This window comes from Macrotis lagotis, chromosome 6 (assembly GCF_037893015.1).
Source record: "Macrotis lagotis isolate mMagLag1 chromosome 6, bilby.v1.9.chrom.fasta, whole genome shotgun sequence".
Classification (NCBI taxonomy): domain Eukaryota; kingdom Metazoa; phylum Chordata; class Mammalia; order Peramelemorphia; family Peramelidae; genus Macrotis; species Macrotis lagotis.
In genome coordinates this window covers 184,178,705-184,201,464 of record NC_133663.1, presented here as the reverse complement: position 1 = coordinate 184,201,464, position 22,760 = coordinate 184,178,705, and the positions used below count along the sequence as shown (strand labels likewise).

At 33.4% G+C, this 22,760-nt stretch overlaps 1 protein-coding gene across 1 annotated transcript in view; it reads left to right on the top strand.

Annotated features, from left to right (window-relative positions):
* Positions 1-22,760, top strand: part of TUBGCP3 (tubulin gamma complex component 3) — a 142,301-nt gene that overhangs the window by 93,976 nt on the left and 25,565 nt on the right. The window contains exons 15-17 of the mRNA XM_074192056.1: positions 1,522-1,657; positions 2,182-2,250; positions 6,587-6,722. Of these exons, the coding sequence (XP_074048157.1) occupies positions 1,522-1,657; positions 2,182-2,250; positions 6,587-6,722 (341 nt within the window). The remainder of the gene's footprint in view (positions 1-1,521; positions 1,658-2,181; positions 2,251-6,586; positions 6,723-22,760) is intronic.

Genomic DNA, 22,760 nt, shown 5'->3' with positions numbered 1-22,760 from the left:
TCTAGTTTACATTGACAGTTTGATGTTAAGCAATAAGAACTTCTTAGTGTAGTATATTGGCATTCAACTTAACAGCTTTGGTTCCAGTGTAATGTTCTTAATGTGAAAGCTGTTATATCTAATTCTAGATCAGTACAAGAGTTTTTCATGGTTCCAGAAACAGTCCAGACTTTGGGGGGTGATCATAGGCACTCAGTTTCTTAAGCTAGAATTTAATTGGAATGAGAATCACTTAACTTTTATATGTTTTAATTGAGGGCATCAGGATATCAGATTGCTTCTTGGTTTAAATCCCTAGTAATTATGATTCTAGGCCAGGTATTGTACCTCAGAGGGCAGAGTTAAGTGTGAAAAAGAGTGTTGCTCATGATGAGTTTTGTAAGTGGTCATTGTACATAGTAATACCAACTGCATCTAGCAACATCTTTAAATACAGGGAAAAGATTATGTTGACCATGGTAGTAACATCTATGAAAATAGTTACTATGTAGAAGGTCAATTTGTTTTTTGAAACATGTAATGAAAGAAAAGTTTTTTAAGGATGAAATGGCCTTTGATTATTATAAAATTTTGTTTTGAGTGAACTTGGAAATATGAGATGCCCAGACTTCCTAAGCTGATAGATATGAAAACTTTTAAAAAATCACTTTTTAAAAGAGACTGCTTTAATGTAAAAAAATAATAATAACAATGATGATAATAATTACTGATATTGTATAGTATTTACTGTGTACTTGGGACTGTGTTAAGTGCTTTTACAATGAGTATCTTACTTTATCCTCATAGCAACCCAAGGAGTTAGATGCTATCATTGTTTTTATATGACAGATAAGGAAACTGAGACAGAGAGAGAAAAATGACTTATTCAGGAATGACATATATAGTCACTGTGTGAGGGCAAATTTATGTCACCCAGCTCTTCTGTGTGTGTGTCTGTGTGTGTGTGTGTGTGTGTGTGTGTGTGTGTGTGTGTGTGTGTGAGAGAGAGAGAGAGATTGAGATCATAATTTGGAGTATAAATTTGTAAAGTTTGAATTTGGCACATTCAGTCGAAACTAGAGTTATAAAATAAGTATTCAAATTTCTTTCTTTGTAAAGTATGTTGCTATATTTCTTTAGGGGAATTTGGTACTCAATATCTTCCTTAAACTTATAGGCAAACTAACTTTTTTTGTTTGTTTCTGTATGCATATGATAGTAAAACCTATTTGTGTTGTGTGTGTGTGTGTGTGTGTGTGTGTGTGTGTGTGATGAATAAGCATTTGAAAATGCAGACATTTTATGCTGGAGTTATTTATAGTCTTGAGATTTGTGATATTTGAATGCTCAAAGTGAATTAAAACTAAATTTGTTTTGAGGTATGCCAAGGATTGGGAATAGATTTTGGTGATAATGTTTGGAATAACTGGATATATTCTATTTTAAAACCAGGTAAATTTATCCTGTGTTGTGATGCTTTAGTTATCAAAATACTTTTTAGGCACCTAATTATTTCTTTAAATGTGTCTTTTTATCTGTCAGACCAGAGCTTGTCCGTCCAGCTACCACACTGTATCAGCATAACTTGACAGGAATTCTTGAAACTGCTGTCAGGGCAACTAATGCACAATTTGACAGTCCTGAAATTCTTAAACGACTGGATGTTAGACTTCTGGAGGTATTTTAACCTTGTCCCTATTTAAAATGATATATGCCAGTTACAGAAAAGATGATCAGAATGAATGTATGATAAAACAGAATGTTGCATGTAATACTTTTACTGGTATTTAAGGTATTTGGGGGGATGGGCAGAGAACAGATTATAAAATGATGAATATAGTTTATCATCAAAATGATGTGTTCAGGAGTAGATTAGATTTTTTTTAGAGGCAAGAAAATCTTTAGAAAGAAAATTTAATTGTTGATTTGTAATAAAAAACCAGCATAACTACTTTTTTGCCTTTTGTTGCTTGAAGTGTTTTTTTTAAAATATATGAAACATCTTAATTTTATGTGTGTGTGTGTGTGTGTGTGTGTATTTGTCATAAAAATAGAAATTAATCCAAAATGTACTCATTTACAAAACAAACCTGTGTACTGTTACCCACATTATGGCATGTTTCACAGTTTACATATTATTTTGCTTTATTTCTCCTTAGGTAGAAAAAAATAGCATCTTTAATGGTATTTTTTTCATATTAGGTGTCACCAGGTGATACTGGATGGGATGTATTCAGCCTGGACTATCATGTTGATGGACCAATTGCAACTGTAAGATCTCTTTGTGTATTTGTGTAGCTTCATAGTTGCTTAGATTGCTAAATATTTTGTTATTTTTAAATGGCCTTTCTATTCTAAGAACTTCTGATTAAAGTGATCACTTGGCGCCTGGGATATACCCATTGAATGAACACTTAAGCCAAAACTTCAATTTCTTTAAATTATTAATGAGTGCTAAAATGCCCCATTATTAAAAACATTCTTTTAAAAAATAAATCATTTGTTCTCTTGTAGATTTCAGCAAGTACTTAATAAATGGATTGTTCATTTTATTCCATTATTCCTAGACTGTAGCAACTAATTTGGGATAATTTGCAAGGAACTATAAAATGTATTTCAGGGGAATCGTATTTGTACTACTTAAATAAAATTTGATATGTAGTATTCATTTGAACTGATGAGAAAATAGCTGTACTATTGTTCAAAGTGCTTTTACCATATATAAAGAAATGTACTATTTCTTTTAATACTTATCACAGAACAAAAGTTTGACCAGCATAGTTGTCTTCTTAGAGATGTGTAGTTAAAGGCAGAAGTACCTCTTCTTAACATGACTGTTTTTAGCAGACTTTATATTGTTTGTTATTGACTAGCGTCTCTTTGAACTTAAAAACCAGTAGATGTAAAAAAAAAATTATCTTATTTGGTATCTTTAATTTACAAAATTTTATGTTACATTATAATTAAAACTAATATTATTGTTTGAATATTAGAAATCTTAGAAGAGCCCTAATCCCATGATCTGAATCACACAGATTTCCTATTCTAAAATTTAAATCACTAAACCCAGTATAAGATTATCAGAATCCCATAACTATGTCAATGTCCCTCCTAGCATGATAAATCAGGTTAGTAGCTCCTATGCTACTGGCATCATTATTAATTATGTGCAATATTTATTGTAGTGAAAATTTTCTACCTCTAGATTCTTAAGTCAGTACTGTTAACCTGTCTTGAGTAATAATTAAAATTACATGATTTATTCTTAAATTCAACTTCATTAAGATACCAAGCTTTTATACATTTGGTTATCTTTTCTGAATAACCTACTAAAGTATATTTTGTTAAGTGCTTCATTCCAAATAACATGACTTCTTCTGTCTATTTCTTATACAAACTATGCATATTTTTGGCTATGCATTTTTTTACTGGCTAAAATCAAGTAGAGATTAGGTTTTCCTGTAACATTTAAAAAATAATCCAAAATTTAATATAACGGAAACATAATGGCAAGTACTTATGTTAGATCGTGTATATTAGATATTTTTGCATAGTATAAAGCATATCATATTAAATTAGATGAATGCTTCACAGAAATTTAAGTGCTCAGAGAAATAGATATCCTGTGGAGAAAATCTTTTAAACCACTGAACATTATCTATATGTGTGATCTCTAAATTATTTCATAATGTTACAGGACTGAATAACAGTGCAAAGGCATATATTGTTGTTCATTTAACACTATAGAGAAACTCTTTGAATACTTGATGAAAACTAGAATTTTTCCTCCATTCCATCTTTTGGGAAATAGTCAAAGAATAAGAAAAACACATATCAAAAAGTGGTTTAGAAAAGGAAAAAATGAAAAATGTCTGCTGCATTGATATCCATAATACTGATGCAGTGAGAATTAGTAGTTATAATGATGCCCCTCAAGTATCACAAGATTTTGAATGAAACAAAAAAGATTAAATTGTACCACAGTAGTATAACCAGTTGCAAATTTAATTGAACATATGCTATTGATTTTTTATTATATGGTATGCATTGCAGAATATACAAAGATGTACAAGATATAGTCCTCACATTCATTCCAGGGACTTATATTTTTGTAGCAGAATGCAAGGAATAATACAGGAATGAATGCAAGCACAGTAGCTCAGGACCACAGAAGAGGGAAAAATTACTTCCAGGAAGATAATCAAAGAAGATTTTATGAAAGAGGTATTATCTGAGCTGGACCTTGATTCAATAAAGATATTCCAGAACTTAGCTTGAGTGGAGATAGACCATATCTCTATATGGAAAACATATCTGGCCAACACAGCAGATGGTGGTGACTTGTATGGTCATGGGACATCCTGGATTGGGGATATCCTCCAAGTCTGAAGAGCCTCAACTTCATATCTGTGAAGTTCACATGCCCATTCATGATCAGGAAGCAACATCAGTATGGCTAGACCCAACCAGGAAGCTCTGTCAGGGGAGTCAAAGTTGGAACATTAGCCCTCTGGAACAATCAAATCTCAGGGACACCTTTGTTTTCTCTCAGGGCAAAACTAGTTAAACTTGGGTTAGTTGCATGGGGAGGGAAGGTGTTAGGATATCATTCCCTCTCTAGTTAGATCTGCAAATGAACAAGAACTAGACCCAGAATTTAGTAAGAGAAACAGAACAGGATGGATTGTATTTGTAAAAACAAAAGAAAATTTTCTTTTAAACACCAGTATCTATGATATTTTGTAGCCCCGAAACATGGATTTCCACAATTTCTTGGAAATTGCAGATTAATCAAATGACAATAGTGAGATGAATGGTGGGCTAAAATATTTTGAAACAAAATATTATTAATTTTAATCAGTAAAGTAATCCAACTAATCTTGTAGATAGAGCTTGGGATAACAGATAACTATCCTACTTTCTGGAAGGGTTTCTAGTTATAGACCTGTTAGAGACTCATTTTTGCTTTCTAAAACCCATTCTAACTAATCAGCAGCAGCCTGATTCAAGAATTTACTGATCGTAGCAAATGATAAAATATTTTTTTTAAGGTTTTTGCAAGGCAAATGGGGTTAAGTGGCTTGCCCAAGGCCACACAGCTAGGTAATTATTAAGTGTCTGAGGCTGAATTTGAACTCAGGTACTCCTGACTCCAGGGGCTGGTGCTCTGTCCACTGCACCACCTAGCCGCCCTCCAAATAGAATGACTTTCAATCCTATGCGAACTTCTTCTCCAGAGACCTAGGCTGTTTGGTGGGAAATGGGAAAATATTACATATAGCTTTTATAATAGTTTTACATAGTTTATAAACATCAACTTTATCCATCTGAAACTGAATGCTGCAAAATTATGGTGATCAAATTTGGCCCTTTGCAAAGTTAGGCAGATTGTAGATATGGAACAGTGCCTGCATCAGAATTTTTAAACATGTTTAATTTGGCAGAATTTTTTTTTTACCCTATGAGGGGAGAAGCAAATGATAAATTGACAAATGTAGGGAATATAAAAATAACCTCTATATACTCATTCTTTTACATTAAGGGTCAGTCTTTTCCATGAAGCCTTTTATAACCTTTCCAGTCTTCATTCTCTCTTCTCTGAACTCTTTTAGCTTTAACAGTTGTGCTACACAGTGTTAATTACAAAATGCCATATAGTTTGTCAGTTATTTCATGTGTTAGTTTTATTCATACAATTAAATAAACAAGGAATCATATATATATAATTTTAGAGTTAGATGGTATCTTAGAAATTATCTAGCCCAACTTCCACCTTTTTTAGGGGGAAAAACTGCACATTAGTGAAGTGAAGTAATTTATCAAGGTCTCCCAGTGAAAAAGTGAGTATTAGACTCAGAAGCATTGTTTCTCACCTCTCTTTTTGTTCAGTGTTCTCACTAAAACACCTTGTTTCCTTGCTATATGTCTGACCACTTTAGGTTCAACAAGCACTTATGTGCCAAACATGTTAAAGTTAAAGGAAAAAAAAACAAAAATAGTCTTTACCCTCAAGGAGTTTTCATTTAACTGGAGCAAATGCTACATACACATATAAGTAAATGCATAATGTGTTATTTTGTAGATGGAGGCAGGAAACACTAACAATTGGGGAAATTATGAAAGGCCTTTTATAGGATCTAACACTTGAGCTGATATTTGAAGGGAGAAGTTATAGTTCCTAGCAGTGAAATGAAGAACATTACAGACAAGGACAACAGCTCATACAAAGATATGAAGATGGAATGTTGTATATGAGAATAGTAAGTTCTGGTTAATGGTGATTGAATGTTTTAGTGTGGCAATATATCTACTTCAAGCCTAAATATAAAATTACCTTTGGCATATCCGAATTTATGGAAGAACAAGTTATGTTTTAGTAGGATTTTAATAATATTATTGTCTTTTAATTTAAAATGTATTTGATCATTTCTTTTCAGAAATTTACACTTCTGTAAATTATACCTTTTGTTCATGGTCATATTGATTTTACTGCCATCTTATTTGAAGTAGACTCGTGTTAATAAGTTTTTACAAAACTATTGAGATACAAAACCTGTGTCTTTGTAGATGCTGGCACTACTTTAAGACTACTTACTGTTCTTTTCAGGTATTTACTAGAGAGTGCATGAGTCACTATCTAAGGGTGTTTAACTTTCTTTGGCGAGCTAAACGAATGGAATATATCCTCACTGACATAAGGAAAGGACATATGTGCAATGCAAAACTCCTGAAAAATATGCCAGGTAAAAATATAAATTCTGTTTTATTGATTTTTGTTTTTTAGATTCTGCTTTACTGATTCAAACTATTTTTACTGGATTCTTAAAAAATAATAGAAGCATATATGGTGAAAATGAAAAACTATTAGTTTCTTTTTTCTTTATTTTTCTTTATTTTTAATATTAGTTTCTTTTTCTATTACTACCTTTAAGGAAAATATAAAATTTAATTTAGATTCAAATATTCAATGAAGTCAATTAGCATTTTTAAATATTTGCCATATTTGCCATGTGCCAGGCACCTAGGATAAGTGCAGGGCATTACAGGGAAGACATGTTGGATCTGTTGTTGTTGTGGTGGTGGTGGTAGTGATGGTTTCTCCTTCCTTTTCAAAGAAGACCATGACATCAGGGAGGTGATGCCATGACAAGCACATTTGATTTGAGTAAGACTGTGCTAAGTCACCAGCCTCATTTTCTCCTCTGGAGACATCTTGGTCCAGTGACCCAGATATTAATCAGAACAACTGGAGATGGTCCTGGATGCAGTGGGAGATCTCAGCCTTTTAAAGCTAGATCTTTCCCAGGTCACAAAATACATGTGCATATATAAGTTTAGTATACACCAAATAAATGGAATTTAGGTTTGAGGGTATTAGTTTCTTAGGGAATCAGAATTAGAATCAGAAATTAGAATCTTAGGAAAGAGTTTATATAGAAGGTAAAACTAGAACTGATAATTGAAGAAAACCTAGGATTCTTGGAGGTGGGGGTAAACAGAGCTGGCATGAGGGTTAATCAGTATAGAAGCATGGAGATGAGTCATCTGACAGAAAGAGTTAGATAGTAGTGTATATGGACATTTCTTGGAGTCCATATCCAGATCACTGATTTGCTGTCAACACTTCCATTTTGATATATTTTTCTTTGACATTCATTGTTGTACTTAAAAATGAAAAACATTTTTTAGGGTAATCACTGTGTATGATCAAAGATAATATCCTGAATCTGTTTGGCCAGTTTATCAGTTTCATTTCCTTATTCAAGATTGTTTTAATAATTGTGTTGTGGTTCAAAAATCATAACATTAAATTATTCTTAGAACATTAACTTTGCTTTATAAAGCCACATATATGGGGGTGGCTAGGTGGCGCAGTGGATAGAGCACCGGCCCTGGAGTCAGGAGTACCTGGGTTCAAATCCAGCCTCAGACACTTAATAATTACGTAGCTGTGTGGCCTTGGGCAAGCCACTTAACCCCATTTGCTTCGCAAAAAAAAAAACCCTTAAAAAAAAATAAAGCCACATATAAATTTGAGGGTCACTTAGCCAGGCTTTTGGATTGACAATTTGTGAGGTATTAGTTAATAAGTAAATTAATGAGTAGATAACTTATTTTAAAGCTTTCTGTATATTTTGCTATATTAATGAATTTTGATTAAAATGAAATTTGATTAAAAGTATTTCAGCAAACCTGTAAGGATGTCTTTTATACCCTTATACTGATGTTATATAATGTGGAAAAAGTTTAACTACTACTTCTTGAAGAAAGGATTTGAAAACTTCTCTTCATTACTAGGTTAAAGACCTATCAAGTTTAATGTAATGCAGTATTAGATATCAAGAGAAAATCACACCACCATACTGACTAGGTCCACTATAAATTTATGTTATCTAATGTTATCTAATGATAACTGATTGAAGTAAAGTAATACTTATTTACTTTCATAATCATTTTAAGATTCCACTTATCACAGAAGCTTTTCCAACTCTTTTCATTGCTCTTCAAGCTTCTCCTGTTCTCTTATCCCTTTAGGAGAGGAACTTTCCTCATTTGATCAAAACTTGAGTACATGGAACAAGAGCTCCCCTTTTGCTCTGTTTTCTTGAATCACTCAGATCCATTATGTCCTCCTGCATTCCTGCCTTAACATGAAAAGGTGACCCCTCTTGCTAAGGCATACTCTTAGGGTTTTTTTAGGGTTTTTTCTTTTTGCAAGGCAAATGGGGTTAAGTGGCTTGCCCAAGGCCACACAGCTAGGTAATTATTAAGTGTCTGAGGCTGGATTTGAACTCAGGTCCTCCTGACTCCAGGGCCGGTGCTCTATCCACTGCGCCACCTAGCTGCCCCTATGGCATACTCTTGATCCCATTCCCTAAGGTGGTCTTGTAGACATTTCAAAGTCAGCATGGCAAAAAGAGAACTTATCTCCCCCCTAAACCTCTTTTCCAAACTTAATTTTTACTGCTGATGGTACGACCTATCCTCCAAGTCACCCTGGCTTGCAACGTTGGTGTCATCCTTAACACTTCACTTTTACTCACCCCATATATAGTATTTCCTGTGTGTGTCCCTATCTTTCTTCTTACACATCTTTTATTCTGCTGAAGACTTATCATCTCAGTCCTGGACTACTGCAGTAATTATCTAGTTGATTCCTTGGTCTTCTCTCTCCCTACCCCCCATTCTAATCTATCCTTTTCATTTAACTAAGTGATTTTTCTGAAAGCATGGATCAGACCAGGTCACATTTCTCCATACTTATGAAACTCCAGTGACTCTCTGACACTTCTAGGATTAAGTTCAAAATTCTGTTTGATATTTTAAGTCTTTCACAAACTGTTTCTTTTCTACCTTTCCAGTTTTTAACCCTATTTTTTTATCTTACTTTTTTAACCTTAATCTTTGTATTCTTTGATTCAATAATGCTGGCATTCCTGTTGTCTTTGCATGTGGCATTCCATTTCCTGGCGCTGTTTCTTTTCATTAGCAGTCTTTTTGCCTCTTACTACTTACTTTCCTGGGTTCCCTCAAGAATCAGTAAATAATATCTAAAACCAAGAGCAAACATTTTATATAATAGAAAAAGTGAGAACCTTTTCAATAAAATCAGAAATATAATAAAGCTGATCAGAATCAGCACTACCATTTAACATGGTGATAGAAATACTGGCTGTAGCAGTATAAAAAAAATTGAGAGAATAAGTATAGACAAAGAGGAAATCTAATTATTATTTTTTTGCAGCTATAATGATTTTCTGAGAACTCTAAAAAGTCACCTAAAACAAATTTAAGCAATAATTTAAGGTATAAAATAAATTCACATAAATCATTAGCATTTTTTATTGAAAACAAAATATAGTAAAGAAATTCTTTTTAAAAATATTGAAATAATATATCAAACATTTAGGAATCCATCAAACCTCTATGACTCCAACTACAAAACACTTTACAGAAATGAAGGCCTGAGTAATTAAGGAAACATTAATTGTTTATGAATAGGTCATGCTAATGTAATTTAAAAGATTAAAAGACTATGCTATCTAAATTAATTTACTTATTTGTTGTCATATCAATCAAACTAGCAAAGGATTATTTCATGTATGACTAGGGAAAAAAGAAAAGGACAGTGAAATTTTCAGTTTAAGAATCCTAAAGGAAATATTTAAAAAAGGGAGAAAGGAAAGAGCCTAGCAAAACTCAGTCTCAGACTGTACTATAGACTAGGAAAGATTAAAATCATCTGGTACTGATTACAAATAGAGGTTGATCAGTGGAGCAGAAAGTAGATATAGTTGTCTAGTGTATGATAACCCCAACTACTGGTTATCTCAGGAGTCCACCTACTGAGATAAGAATTTACTGTTTTCAAAACTGCTGGGAAAACTATAAAATATTCTCTACACTGTAGCTGGTTAATATACCAGCATCTCCCTATATGCTGAGTAGATAAATGCTTTGTTATAAAAGTTGACATTATAAGTAATATAGAGGAACAAGGAAGAAATTGTCCTTTGCATCTATTGAGTTCATGTCCAAACAAGAAATAATCATAGAAGATATGTTGATTTCAAAAAATTTGAAACTTTTTGTAAAATCAAAATCTAGGCAGTTGAAATTAGAATGAAAATAGTTTAACAGGAAAATTAATAGGAAAATTCTCTGCTAAAGACTTTCTTTTAAAGATCATTAAAGAACTGATAAAAATATAAGAATATGAACCATTCATCAATAGATAAAGGATCAAAGCATATGGACTAGCAGTTTCAAAGGAAAAAATCCAGACTATCAATAATCACATGAAAAAATGCTCTAGACCACTAGTAATTAGGGAAATGCAAATAAAAGTTAACTCTGGAATTATGTCTCATACATTTCTTTCTTTTCTTCCCTTCTTTCTCTTTTTCCTTCCTTCCTCCATACCTCCCTTTTTTCTTTTTCTCTATCTTCGCTCTCTTTTCTGTTCCTGTCTCTTCCCTTTCCCTTCCACTTTCCCCTCCATCCCTCTCTTCTCATCTTTCTCTCCCCTCTTCCCTCCCTCTCTCTCCATTTTTCCTTCCCCTCCATTCTCTCATCTTTATTTTCTCCCTTTTTATTTTCATTCTTCCTTCTTCTTAACCTTTTATTCCCCCCCCTTTCCATTTTCTTCTGTTTTTTTTTTATTTCTTTCTTTTGTTGATCAGTTAGGGAAGAGTAGAAGCACTCAAAAATAAAAACTATTTTTTAAAAATCAGCTTCGGGGCGGCTAGGTGGCACAGTGGATAAAGCACTGGCCCTGAAGTCAGGAGTACCTGAGTTCAAATCTGGTCTCAGACACTTAATAATTACCTAGTTGTGTGGCCTTGGGTAAGCCACTTAACTCCATTTGCCTTGCAAAAACCTAAAAAAAAAATCAGCTTCAACTCTAACCTCACTTTTTGCAAAACATCTTTTCTGATTCTTTTCTTATTCCCATCCTACTCAACCTTGGTAGGTTGATTGGCACAGAGTTAACAGGAATTTGAAGGAGAGAATGTACTAAAAAAAGACAGGAAAGGACAGGGGAAGCACCTGGAAATACCTTTCATGGGGGCACCCTTGTTTCCTGGAGTTGAAACCAAGCAATGCTGTAGCTATGAAGTAGAGTGAACTAAATGTCAATTTCTACCAATTATGCCAATTTGTCACCAGAAGAATCACATACTGGCACTTTGCCTAGCATTGCTGGGGTGCCATGCTTCACTGACATGAGAAGGAACCATATCCAAAAGGCTAAGGATTTTCCAAGCATCACCAGATATGTTTCCTATCACATCAGGCCATGGGCTAAAAATAGTTCTGGAAAGGCAGTGAGAAAGATAGCTTTGCAGAGTGTTGTCCTTACTACAGTAAACATATTGTGCAAGTCATGCCATCATTCATTCATTTGATGTCATGATTTTCTTTAATTATGAAGGACAGCAACAAAACAAGACAAAGAAAAGCATTGGTTGTTTAGTACCTCATCCTCCAACCCTTCAGGAAGAGGGAGAGGAGGCACAGAAAGGTGATTTCAGTCAAAACTTGAATTCAGAGATGGTGAGATCAGAAGTGATGACTTACCTAGTGATGGGCATCTTTTTCCCAAGAGTTGAAATTCGGCAAAGCAATAGATATAGAATGGAATGTCTGTGTATTTTGGACTCTAATGGGATATGACTTGAAGACGTAATGTTTGGACATCTTTCCCATGATACTGTAAGATTAAAAGACAAACTTTTTTATAAATCCTCAGACATAATAAACATATATGTATGTATATATGTATATATGTATGTATGTGTTTGTCACTATTATCTTTACAGAATTATCTTAAATATAAAAATATAGTCTTACATTCACTATGAGAAAGAATGTCACCTATCCTAAATGATAGACCATAATTAAAATTGTTATGAGCTCTAAGATATGGACATTGAAGGAACCTATTTTTCAAGATTTAAAAATTTTTAAATTTAATTTATTTTCACTTGAATATACATATACACACACACATATATTCTTAGATTTTTTTTTTTTGTCTTAGATATTGGCCTGGTGGGAAGTATTGTAGGGTTAAAGGCTATATACAGTTTCATAGAACATACTGACTTCTTTGGCATGGTTCCAAATGGTTAGATATTTTCTTATTCCATCAACAATGGACCAAGAAAATATCTGACCATTCTGAAAAAGTTTGGAAAGGTCTTTGGCTTTTTTCCATTTTGTATTTTTGCAAAAACTCTACATAGATACTAATGACTATATTGAGGAATAACCCACTTATTTCTTGTCTTTCTAGTGTTTTTTTTTGCAATAAAAATATACGTTGGATTTTGTCAATTTTTTTAACATATAGTGATCATGTTGATCATGGTTATTTTTGCTAATATTCTGTATTATATTTATACTTTATAATAAGATGACCCTACATTATATACTGTAGCCTATTTGCTGATATTTTATTAAACTTTTAAAGCATTATTCTTCATTGAGGCTATTTGTTCTATAGTTTTCTTTCTCAGCTTGTCTTTGGCTTTTATGTATCAAGATTATCTTTGTATAATATAAAGAAGCTAAAGGGTTATTATTGTTTTTCTATTTTTACAAAAGTATATGTAATATTTAATTTTTTTAATGTTTGATGGAAGGTATTTTTTTATACACTTTGGTCCTAAAGCATTGCTCCCCCCCCATACTTTGAGCGTTCATGTATGATGAAACTTATCGATTTCTTCAATTTATTTTTCTGATATTGTTATTTATATAATATGACTCTATTAATCTTAAATACTTTAAATTTTTGTAAATATTCATCTGTTATCAATTATATTAGCATATAATTGGATAAAATAGTTTCTGATTGTTTCCTTTACTTTATTTTCCATTGTTAAGAATTCTTTTTCATTGCTATATTGTTTGTTTTCTATTTTCATTTTTAATCATATTAGTTAATTGTTTTTGCCTATTTATTTTATTTTTTCATTTATTTTATATTATTACAATAATCCCCCCAAGAAAAGAAAGATAGAGAAACCCCAGGAAGAGTGAGAGAGAAAGAAAAGTGTACTTAAGTCTGTGTTCAGATTCTAACATCTCTGGGATGAGTTGCCTTCTTTATCATAAGTTCACCAGAGAAGTTGCTTCACTATTTTTCCACAGTTCCCTCCACTCTATTCCTCCCCACCTCTCATTTATTTCATCTTGTCCCTGTTCAGAATTGTGTTGTATCTAAGTACCCTCTCCTACAATCTTCCCTCTCTTCTATTACCTACTCCCCTTTTCCCTCTTATCCCATCCCTTTCCTCTTATTTTTCTCTAGGGTAAGATAGATTTCTATACCCTATTAAGTGTGTATGTTATTTCCTCTCTCAGCCATTTTTTTAAGGTTTTTTTTTTCAAGGCAAACGGGGTTAAGTGGCTTGCCCAAGGCCACACAGCTAGGTAATTATTAAATGTCTGAGACCGGATTTGAACCCAGGTACTCCTGACTCCAGAGCCAGTGCTTTATCCACTATGTCACCTAGCCACCCTCTCAGCCATTTCTGATGAAAATGAAGGCTCATTCATTCCCCCTCACCTTCCCCTGTTACATTCCATTGAAAAAGCTTTTTCTTGACTCTTAATGTGAAATATCTTAGCTCCTTCTTGCTTTCTCTTCCTCCCAGTAATTTCCTCTATCATCCATTGACTCTTTTTACTATATTATACCATTATATTCTGCTTCTTCCTGTGCCCTGTCTATATATGTTCCTCCTAACAGCTCTTATAAATGAGAAAGTTCATATGAGTTATCAATATCTTCTTCCTGTACAGGAATACAAACAGTTCAGTATCATTAAGTTGTTCATAGTTAGTCCTTCTCATCCACTCCCTCTATGGTTCCCCAGAGTCCTGTGCTTGGAGATCAAACTTTCAGTTCAGCTCTGGTTGTTTCAGTAGGAAAATTTGAAAGTCCCCTGTTTCATTGAAAATCCATCTTTTCCCCTGAAACAGGATGTTCAGTTTTGCTGGGTAGTTGATTCTTGGTTGTAAACCAAGATCTTTTGCCTTCTGGAATATCGTATTCCAGGCCCTATGAGCCCTTAATGTAGATGCTACCAGATCCTGTATAATCCTGACTCTAGAGCCACAGTAGTTGAATTGCTTGTTTCTTGCTGCTTTTAATATTTTCTCTTTGATTTGGGAATTTTGGAATTTGTCTATAATGTTCCTGAAAGTTTTTCTTTTGGAATCTCAGGAGATGAGTGGTAAATTCCTTCAATTTCTATTTTACCTTCTTCTAGGATCTCAGGGCAATTTTGCTGTATTATTGCTTGAAAAATGAAGTCTAGGCTCTTTTCCTGGTCATGATTTTCAGGTAGCCCAATAATTTTTAAATTATCACTTCTGGATCTATTTTTGAAGTTTTTCCACTGAGATATTTCACATTTCCTTCTCATTTTTTGTTCTTTTGGAATAGTTTTATTTTTTCCTGATTTCTTTTTTTCCTGAAGGGCAAAATGGGGTTAAGTGAATTGCCCAAAGCCACAGAGCTAGGTAATTATTAAGTGTCTGAGGTGGGATTTGAACTCAGGTACTCCTGACTCCAGGGCTGGTGCTCTATCCACTGCGCCACCTAGCTTGCCCCTTTTCCTGATTTCTCACAAAGTCTTCGGCTTCCTTTAGTCCCATTCTACTATTCTATTTTCTTCAGAGAGCTTTTTTATCTCCTTTTCCAGCTGGCCAATTCTTCTTTTTAAAGCATTCTTCTCCTCATTTGCCTTTGTGTTGCTTTTTCCTTTTGGCTTAAACTGGTTTTTAACATTTTATTTTCTTTAGTATTTTTTGTATTTCTTTCACCAAGCTTGGTTCTCATGATTTATCTGCATCACTCTCATTTCTCCTACTAACTTTTCCTCTACTTCACTTAATTGCTTTTCAAAGCATTTTTTGAGCTCATCCATAGCCTCTCTTGGAGGTTTTGGATATGGAAGCTTTAACTTCGTCATCTTCTGAGTGTGTATTTTGAGTCTCCATGGGACCAAAGTCATTTTGTATGGTCAGATTCTTCTTTTTCTGTTGTTTACTCAATTCCTTAGCCTATGAATGATTTACCACACTTCCAAGACTTTGGGGGGTTTTTGAGACACCCCACTGGGACCTTAATTCCTCCAAGGTCTTATGAGAGGCTCTGACTGTTCTCTTGTCTGGTATATGGACAATCATAGCCCCTCCTCTCTGTCCTGGAGCTATGAGGAAGGTCCTTGTTTGGCTATGGTAGTATGGGGACCAGACTGTAACCTGGATCTCAGTGTGGACAAACAATAGAGTCCTGCCCCAGGGAGAACACAGGGACCTTTGCAGTCTCCCTTGACCTTTTCCGTGGGCTGAGAGCTCTGGATATGCTAGGTGGCCCTGCTGACTCTACTGCAGATTCTAACTGCTGGACTGTTCTGAGGCCAGTGTTCCCTTCCATGCACACTCTGCTGTGCCCTAGTTCTCTTACCATCCCTTCAGGCTGTCCCTGAGCCAGGAGATCTGGAAACAGCCCCCTCTGCCTTGGACCCTAGTGACCCCAGGCACCTAGGCGCCTCATGGGACTGTTCCTATTCAGTGGCTTTTTTTTTTTTGCTTTGTCAATCTAATTTGATTTTTAGAATTTCTACTTTGGTGTTTATATTTTTTGTTTTTTGTTTGTTTTGCTTTTATAGTTTTTATTTGCATGTCAAATATATTGATTCATTTTATCTTTTGTTGCTGAAATCTTTTAGAGATAAAAACTATTGTCTATTCTGGTACTACTTTTAGAGAGAGATGAGCTAGTTGCTTTGTGAGCAAACTAGCTGAGAAATACTTGAGTTCAAATGTGACCTCAGACCCCTACTAGCTAGATGACCTTGGACAATTCATTTAACTGGCATATATCTCAGTTTCCTCAGTTATAAAATGAGGGTAATACCTACCTTACAGGGTTGCTGTGAGGATGAAATGAGATATTAGTAGAAAGCAGCATAGTATCTGGTATAGAGTAAGCATTTCAAAAAAAATGCTTGTTCCTTTTCTTCTTCTCGTTTCATACCAACAGTAGTGACATTTGAAACAAATAAATGACATCAATCGCCCAAATATATTAATTAATCTATCAGTCAGTAAGCCTTTATTGAATGCATATCATGTGTTAGATATTTTGTTAAATTCTGGTGATAAGAAGAAAAGACAATTGTGGAGCTTACACATTCTAATGTGGGAAGCAATATGTATTTAAATAAGTAATATTAGATAAATACAGAGTAGATGAAAAGTAAACTGAGATGAGAAAGTAATAGAAACTGGGGAACCAGGAAAGACTCTTGCAGAGAGTGACTTTGGGACTGATTTTAGAAGGAAGCTACATATTCTGAGATGCAGATGTAGGGTAGAAAAGCATTATAAGCACGAAAGACCACCAGTATAAAGATTAAAAGATGAGAAATGGAACAAATCTAGGTAATTGAGATAATAAAATTCATGAGATATTCAGGTTTTTATGAAAAGGTAATGAAATTTTGACCTGTTTGGAGATTCTTAGGAAAATTGAATTTGAAATGATTTAACTCACACAGCTGGTGATGTTGATACAGCTTAGTATAGATTCCAGGAGTGGACACATAATTCTTAAGAGTCAGAATAGTTAGGATATTTGAACCAATGAGAAAGCTAATGAGTTCACAGAGAACAGAATTTATGATTACCCTTGGATAGTATGTTATTATAGATGAGGGTCCAACAGGGCAATTGTTTTGGAACTTAGGAAATTGAGAAGGAAATTGTGGAGGGTACCCAGCAGAAGTACATTATCAACAGTATAAAATATCTTAGAGCACCCAAGAATGATGAAGATTGAGAAAAAGGCCACTAGAAGAAAGAATTATTTTTTCATCAATTCATGGCTGTGAACTCACTGGTTCTTGATTTGATTTTATTGAGTCTTTATTTTAATCATTGCTCTGGAAACCTCTTGTGCAGTGGGATATAATGGAACACTGTCTCTGGAGTCAAAAAGCCTGTTTTCAAATCCTGCTTCTAATACTTATTATCAGTGTTATTCGATGCACTTAACTATCCTGGACCCTTAATTTCCTTGCCTGTAAAATGAAGATGTTGGAAAGTGACATCTGCAGACCTTTCTAGTTCCAGATTTATTATCCTCTAATCCCTAATTCCTCTCCTGACTCCATTTCTGATTCTCCAGACTATAGGTTTGCCACTGTAGTTTCCTCCCCCTCCCCCCATTCAGAGGCCCTTTCTTTTGATGGGTTAATTTCCCCTCTCCCCTCAAGAGTGTACACTTAATACTTTTTAAATAGAATTGAAATCTTATTCAATTAATGAGCAGTAGAAAACAACTGATAATTCTCTCAAACTCACATTCCTCAAATCTAGTCCTACTTTTAGCAAGATGCAACTGATTATTCTTTCAAGCTCACATTCATAATAAACGAATCTGGCCTATAACTCATACTACACATCCTAGAACCTCTCCTTTCTTTTATATCTCTTATATCCATACATGTTATAATACCTCTCTTTTCCTACTTTATTTTTAACCTTTCTTCTTCTGCTTTTCTTTTCCCTTGTATATGGGGATATATGTTTTTAACATTACAACTTTTTCCTCTTCCTTTTTCTCATTACTGTTTCTTTATTGTTTTAATCCTGTTCCTCCCCTTTCTTTCTACCTTTTTATTTAATTCCTTCCTTCACTACTCTTGGCAATAAGGGGAAAATGAAGTTTGAGTTTTTTCTCTTTAATATAAAAAGCATGGGAATTGAATATTTTATATTTTCCTAATCAGTATTACTATTTTTTGGTATATGACTCAACTAATTTGTTTTCCTATTAATACTTGACAGTTGTAAAATGGTTTTACTTCTGTGCTTTAGACTTGTTCTGCTTTATTCTTTTGTTCTGTGCTGAACAAGTTCAGTAGAAGTTATGCATGTTTCAGAGGAGGGCTGTAAAAATGATTTAGAAAGTTGAAGAATAAAATTTTAAAATGATCTCAATGCCTTTATCATCTTATAATTCACTTGAAAATTGAATACAAATGAGGAGCTTAATAAAACCTGTAGTTATTTTATACTAATTGAGGGGAAAAAAATTCTGAATTAGTGAAATGCCTGACTCATGGATCAAAGTTTCATTTAATCCAAATATATAGACTATTTTAAATTAGGCACTAATAGTATTTCCAACTACAAGTTTTGCTGAATATATTTTAATGAATACATTAGTCAATTATAGCTAGTTGTATCTATTTGTTTAAACTTTGCTAAAACCCTTGAAAGTAATTTGTTCTCTTAAATAAGTAATCCTGTCTCAGGAAATTTATTTTATTATTAATTTATTTAGTAATATATTTCTTTATGGAGTACAAAAATTGCCACCTAATACAACCTGAACTAATAGAGCTTAATTTAATGAGCTTTTATTGTATTGGAAGGTGAAATTGCATAATATAGGAAATATTTCTTCATTTTAACCTTTTATCCTCAGTAATATATTTAAAATTTATTTTTTAGTTACTTTACATCAGAGTCCAGGAAAGTAGTCATAAGAGAAATTTTCCAGAATGGGCTTTTTCCTTAAAACTCTAATAATACTAGAATGTTCATTAAATTGAATCTACCTTTAAACTTCATCAGTGCATAATTCTGTGAAAGTTGTTCCCCTTCAACTTTCACATTCTGTCTACATGGCATCTGTGATAATGGATGAAGGTAGAAAGGAAATGAGACGGATCCTTGAGAATTAATTTTTAAAGAAAATTCATATTAAAAATAAACTGTTTCTTCTAGATTGGCCAGCATTTACTTCATACTTTATTTTAAAGGCATTGTGCATCAAAAAGAAATAAAATGACATGTTTGAAAACAAAAGATTTTTATCAGCAATGAAAATGTGACCTGGAACATATTGGACCAGCTGAGATGTTTAAAAATTTAAATATTTGGAGTTCTTTAAGCAACCCCTAGAGGGCAATAGAGAATTACAAATGAGTATTACTATCTCTATCTTGACAATCAAATAAACTAGAGAAGAAACAGTTCACTTTTTGATTTTTCCATATAGAATTAAATCTGCAAGCTTGTGTTGATTTAGAAGGATTTATGACATAATTATTTGTTGGTTGGATCATTTTTTTTGTACTTCTGAAGTTATGATAATTGTTCCCTGATATCATTAGTTAGCTTTATTGTAGAAATTAGAACTAGAAAAAAATGAAGGAACATTTGAGCTAATTCATTCAAATAACAATTTTATCCATAAGGAAACTGAAGCCCAGAGATGTCATGATTTACCTGTTTTGGGGGGCTTTTCATTATAAAATGAATTATATTAAACATAAAAAATTTTTGGAGGAGTTCTTCTGAAGTTCAAAAGATAGTTCTAAAATATATGTTTTTCCCTAGAAATTATTTTGTTACAGTGTATTAAACTATCAACTCTGTATGTATGTTATATGTAGTTTTCACCTGACTTTTTGTATTGGTGAAAATAGTGAATTTTACATAGGGGAAAAAATATGATGTGTCAGTACTTTGATATGTTATTTTATTAGATTTCTTTTTTGTTCTTGTTGATATCTGCACAGGTTAACTTTAAATTTATCAATATTAGGTACTTTACTTTAGAAATAAAACATTAGAGATGTTCCCTGTATTCCCAATTGAGAAGAGGTTTTGGCCCAAGAAGTGGCATGTTTCTAGAAAATATATTATTGCTATTTGACATTGCTAGGAGATATAACTTGTTGTTTACTTAACATGCTGAATTAGCAATGGCTGTTGGAGCTTTTGAAAAGGGGATCATTAGAACAGTTAATTGAGGCATGAATTCACATATTTATTGCTCCTAGATCTATATCAGCTTTATCTTATGGAGCATCTAAAATAGCATTTAGAGGTTGTACTCTGTTGATTTTTCTCTTTAAAGTATTTTTTAATTGAAGGAATGAGTATAAGGAGCTCAGAGTGACTAGTAGTTAGGGACAGTGGTACCCAAGAAGGACTGAGAGTTCATGGAATAGTAGTTATGACCCACTCAGATCCATATTTACTTTTCAGATGTATGTTGTATCCAGTTCCTCCTAGAAGAAGGAAAGGAAAGACCCCGAAGAACCTTAGGGATGGAACTTTAGAAATTTTGCATGAATCTCCAGGTCAAAGAAAGAATTAGTCATTTTTGACTCTTATTCATCAGAAATGCTCCAAAAGAGAACCTAAAAAACTATTGACTATAACAGAAACAAAAAACCCTTAAAATACGAATTACCATGGGATTATGGAAACTGTCATACCTAGAGAAATGCACTTAGAGATAGAGATAAATGCATATTTTCTGGATGAAAAAGCATTAATAATAATATGGTTTCCCAGAGATGATTCAGTGCTAAATATGTACTTAATTAACATTTTAATATAAATGTTCTAGTAGGAGGTGACTAGTAAAATATCTTTGTCTACCAATAACATTACATATTAGCAGCCAGTACCTTCTTAAAACAACATATACTAAAAGAGAAGAAATAACTCCAAAGTTTTTGATTATACTGTATAATTCACTGAACTCAAAGTATTCATTTAAGTCAAATCCTTTGGTACTTTTTTTTTTTTTAGTTTTTGCAAGGCAATGGGGTTAAGTGGCTTGCCCAAGGCCACACAGCTAGATAATTATTAAGTGTCTGAGGCTGGATTTGAACTCAGGTCCTCCTGACTCCAGGGCCAGTGCTCTATCCACTGTGCACCTAGCCGCCCCAACTCATACCTTTTCTTCCCTCCTACCTCCCCTTCCTAGATAGGCAAGCTCACAAGAGAGAGAGAGAAGACAAATACAAATGGAAAAATATACAGGGACAATTGACATACCTACTCAGTGGGTATGACAGAGCCCTGTGCAATTTGTGTTGTCTCTCTTCTGGGGATGCCTTATGATAGAGAATAAAGAGTAGTGGGGCTTTTCATGAGACCTATGTTCAAATTCCATTTTAAATTTCTGCCAATTTTTTAACTATACAACATTGGACAAATCCTTTAATTTCTTTTACCTTTCTGTTTCTTCATCCATGAAAGAATAAAAACTCTTTAACTTTCTACTTAATAGAGTAGTGAGAATCAAGTGATAAATGTGAAACTTTTTTGTAAATGTTGAATCACTGTATAAATATGAGCTAATATATTAGTTGACTGTCATAATTGTATAAAGAACAACCTTGCAGTGAGTGTATAATTTTGTCTGAGAAGTTAGAAGGAAAAGAAGACATTGTCTTTCTAATGTATTTTAATGGTAATATTGTTTTGATTATAGTTCCCATAACAAGAAGTGAAAAGGCAAGATAGGTATGCATTGGTGATTGTAAGGCATGACCTGTTCTGAGGCCTAGTTACACTCACTAACCAATCAGAATAATTTAGATCCAAGGAAAGCATTACTAGAGTGAAATTAATTCCTCTTAGACATCTTCTCTGGCATTTGGTGGTCCTTTTAAATCGGACACTTTTTTGTTTTTATCTTCACAACTTTAGCATATTGCCTTGCACAAAGTAGGCACTGATTATTAATGTTGTTGAATAGAAGCTATAGACATACCTCAACTAATAATAATTGATCCTATGGAAATAAGATGGGATTTAGAACGATGCTGTGAGGATGGCAAAAAGCAGTTAGTTCTATAGGAAGTGTTATGAGTGTTACAAATGGACAATGAACTCAGTAATATTATGTTGATATATAATATTTTTGTATAATATTATATATTATAAATTGGTTATAATGTGACAGTGTGATTTGTTAAACGACTTGGCTTGGGTAACATTATGTGATCATTCCGATATGCTTAGATTGGGTTTTGTATTAAGGATTATGGCATATGAAAAAAAGACTAGTGCATTAGAGCATGAGAAATTAGCATCTTTCTCCCCAGGTAATTAATTTCTAAAATGTTTGTAATTGCCTCTACAGTGTTTCATCTCTGATTTTATTAAGAGAATCATCTGTAGTAGTGAAAAAGCACTAACCTGGAAGCCAAAATACCAAGCGCCTTTGCTACTGATCTTGTATAAGTCACCTTGACTCATTATATCTCAGATTTCCCCAACCTACGAATGACAGTAGTAATTTTGATGAACTCTAAGATGCCAGTTCTCTAAGACATTTTGTGATTCTATGAAACATTTTTAAAAAATCCTCTTGAAAATTCTAGACTGTGTCTTTATCTAACTATATAATCCATACTAGTTAGATATATTTAAATAAAATCACT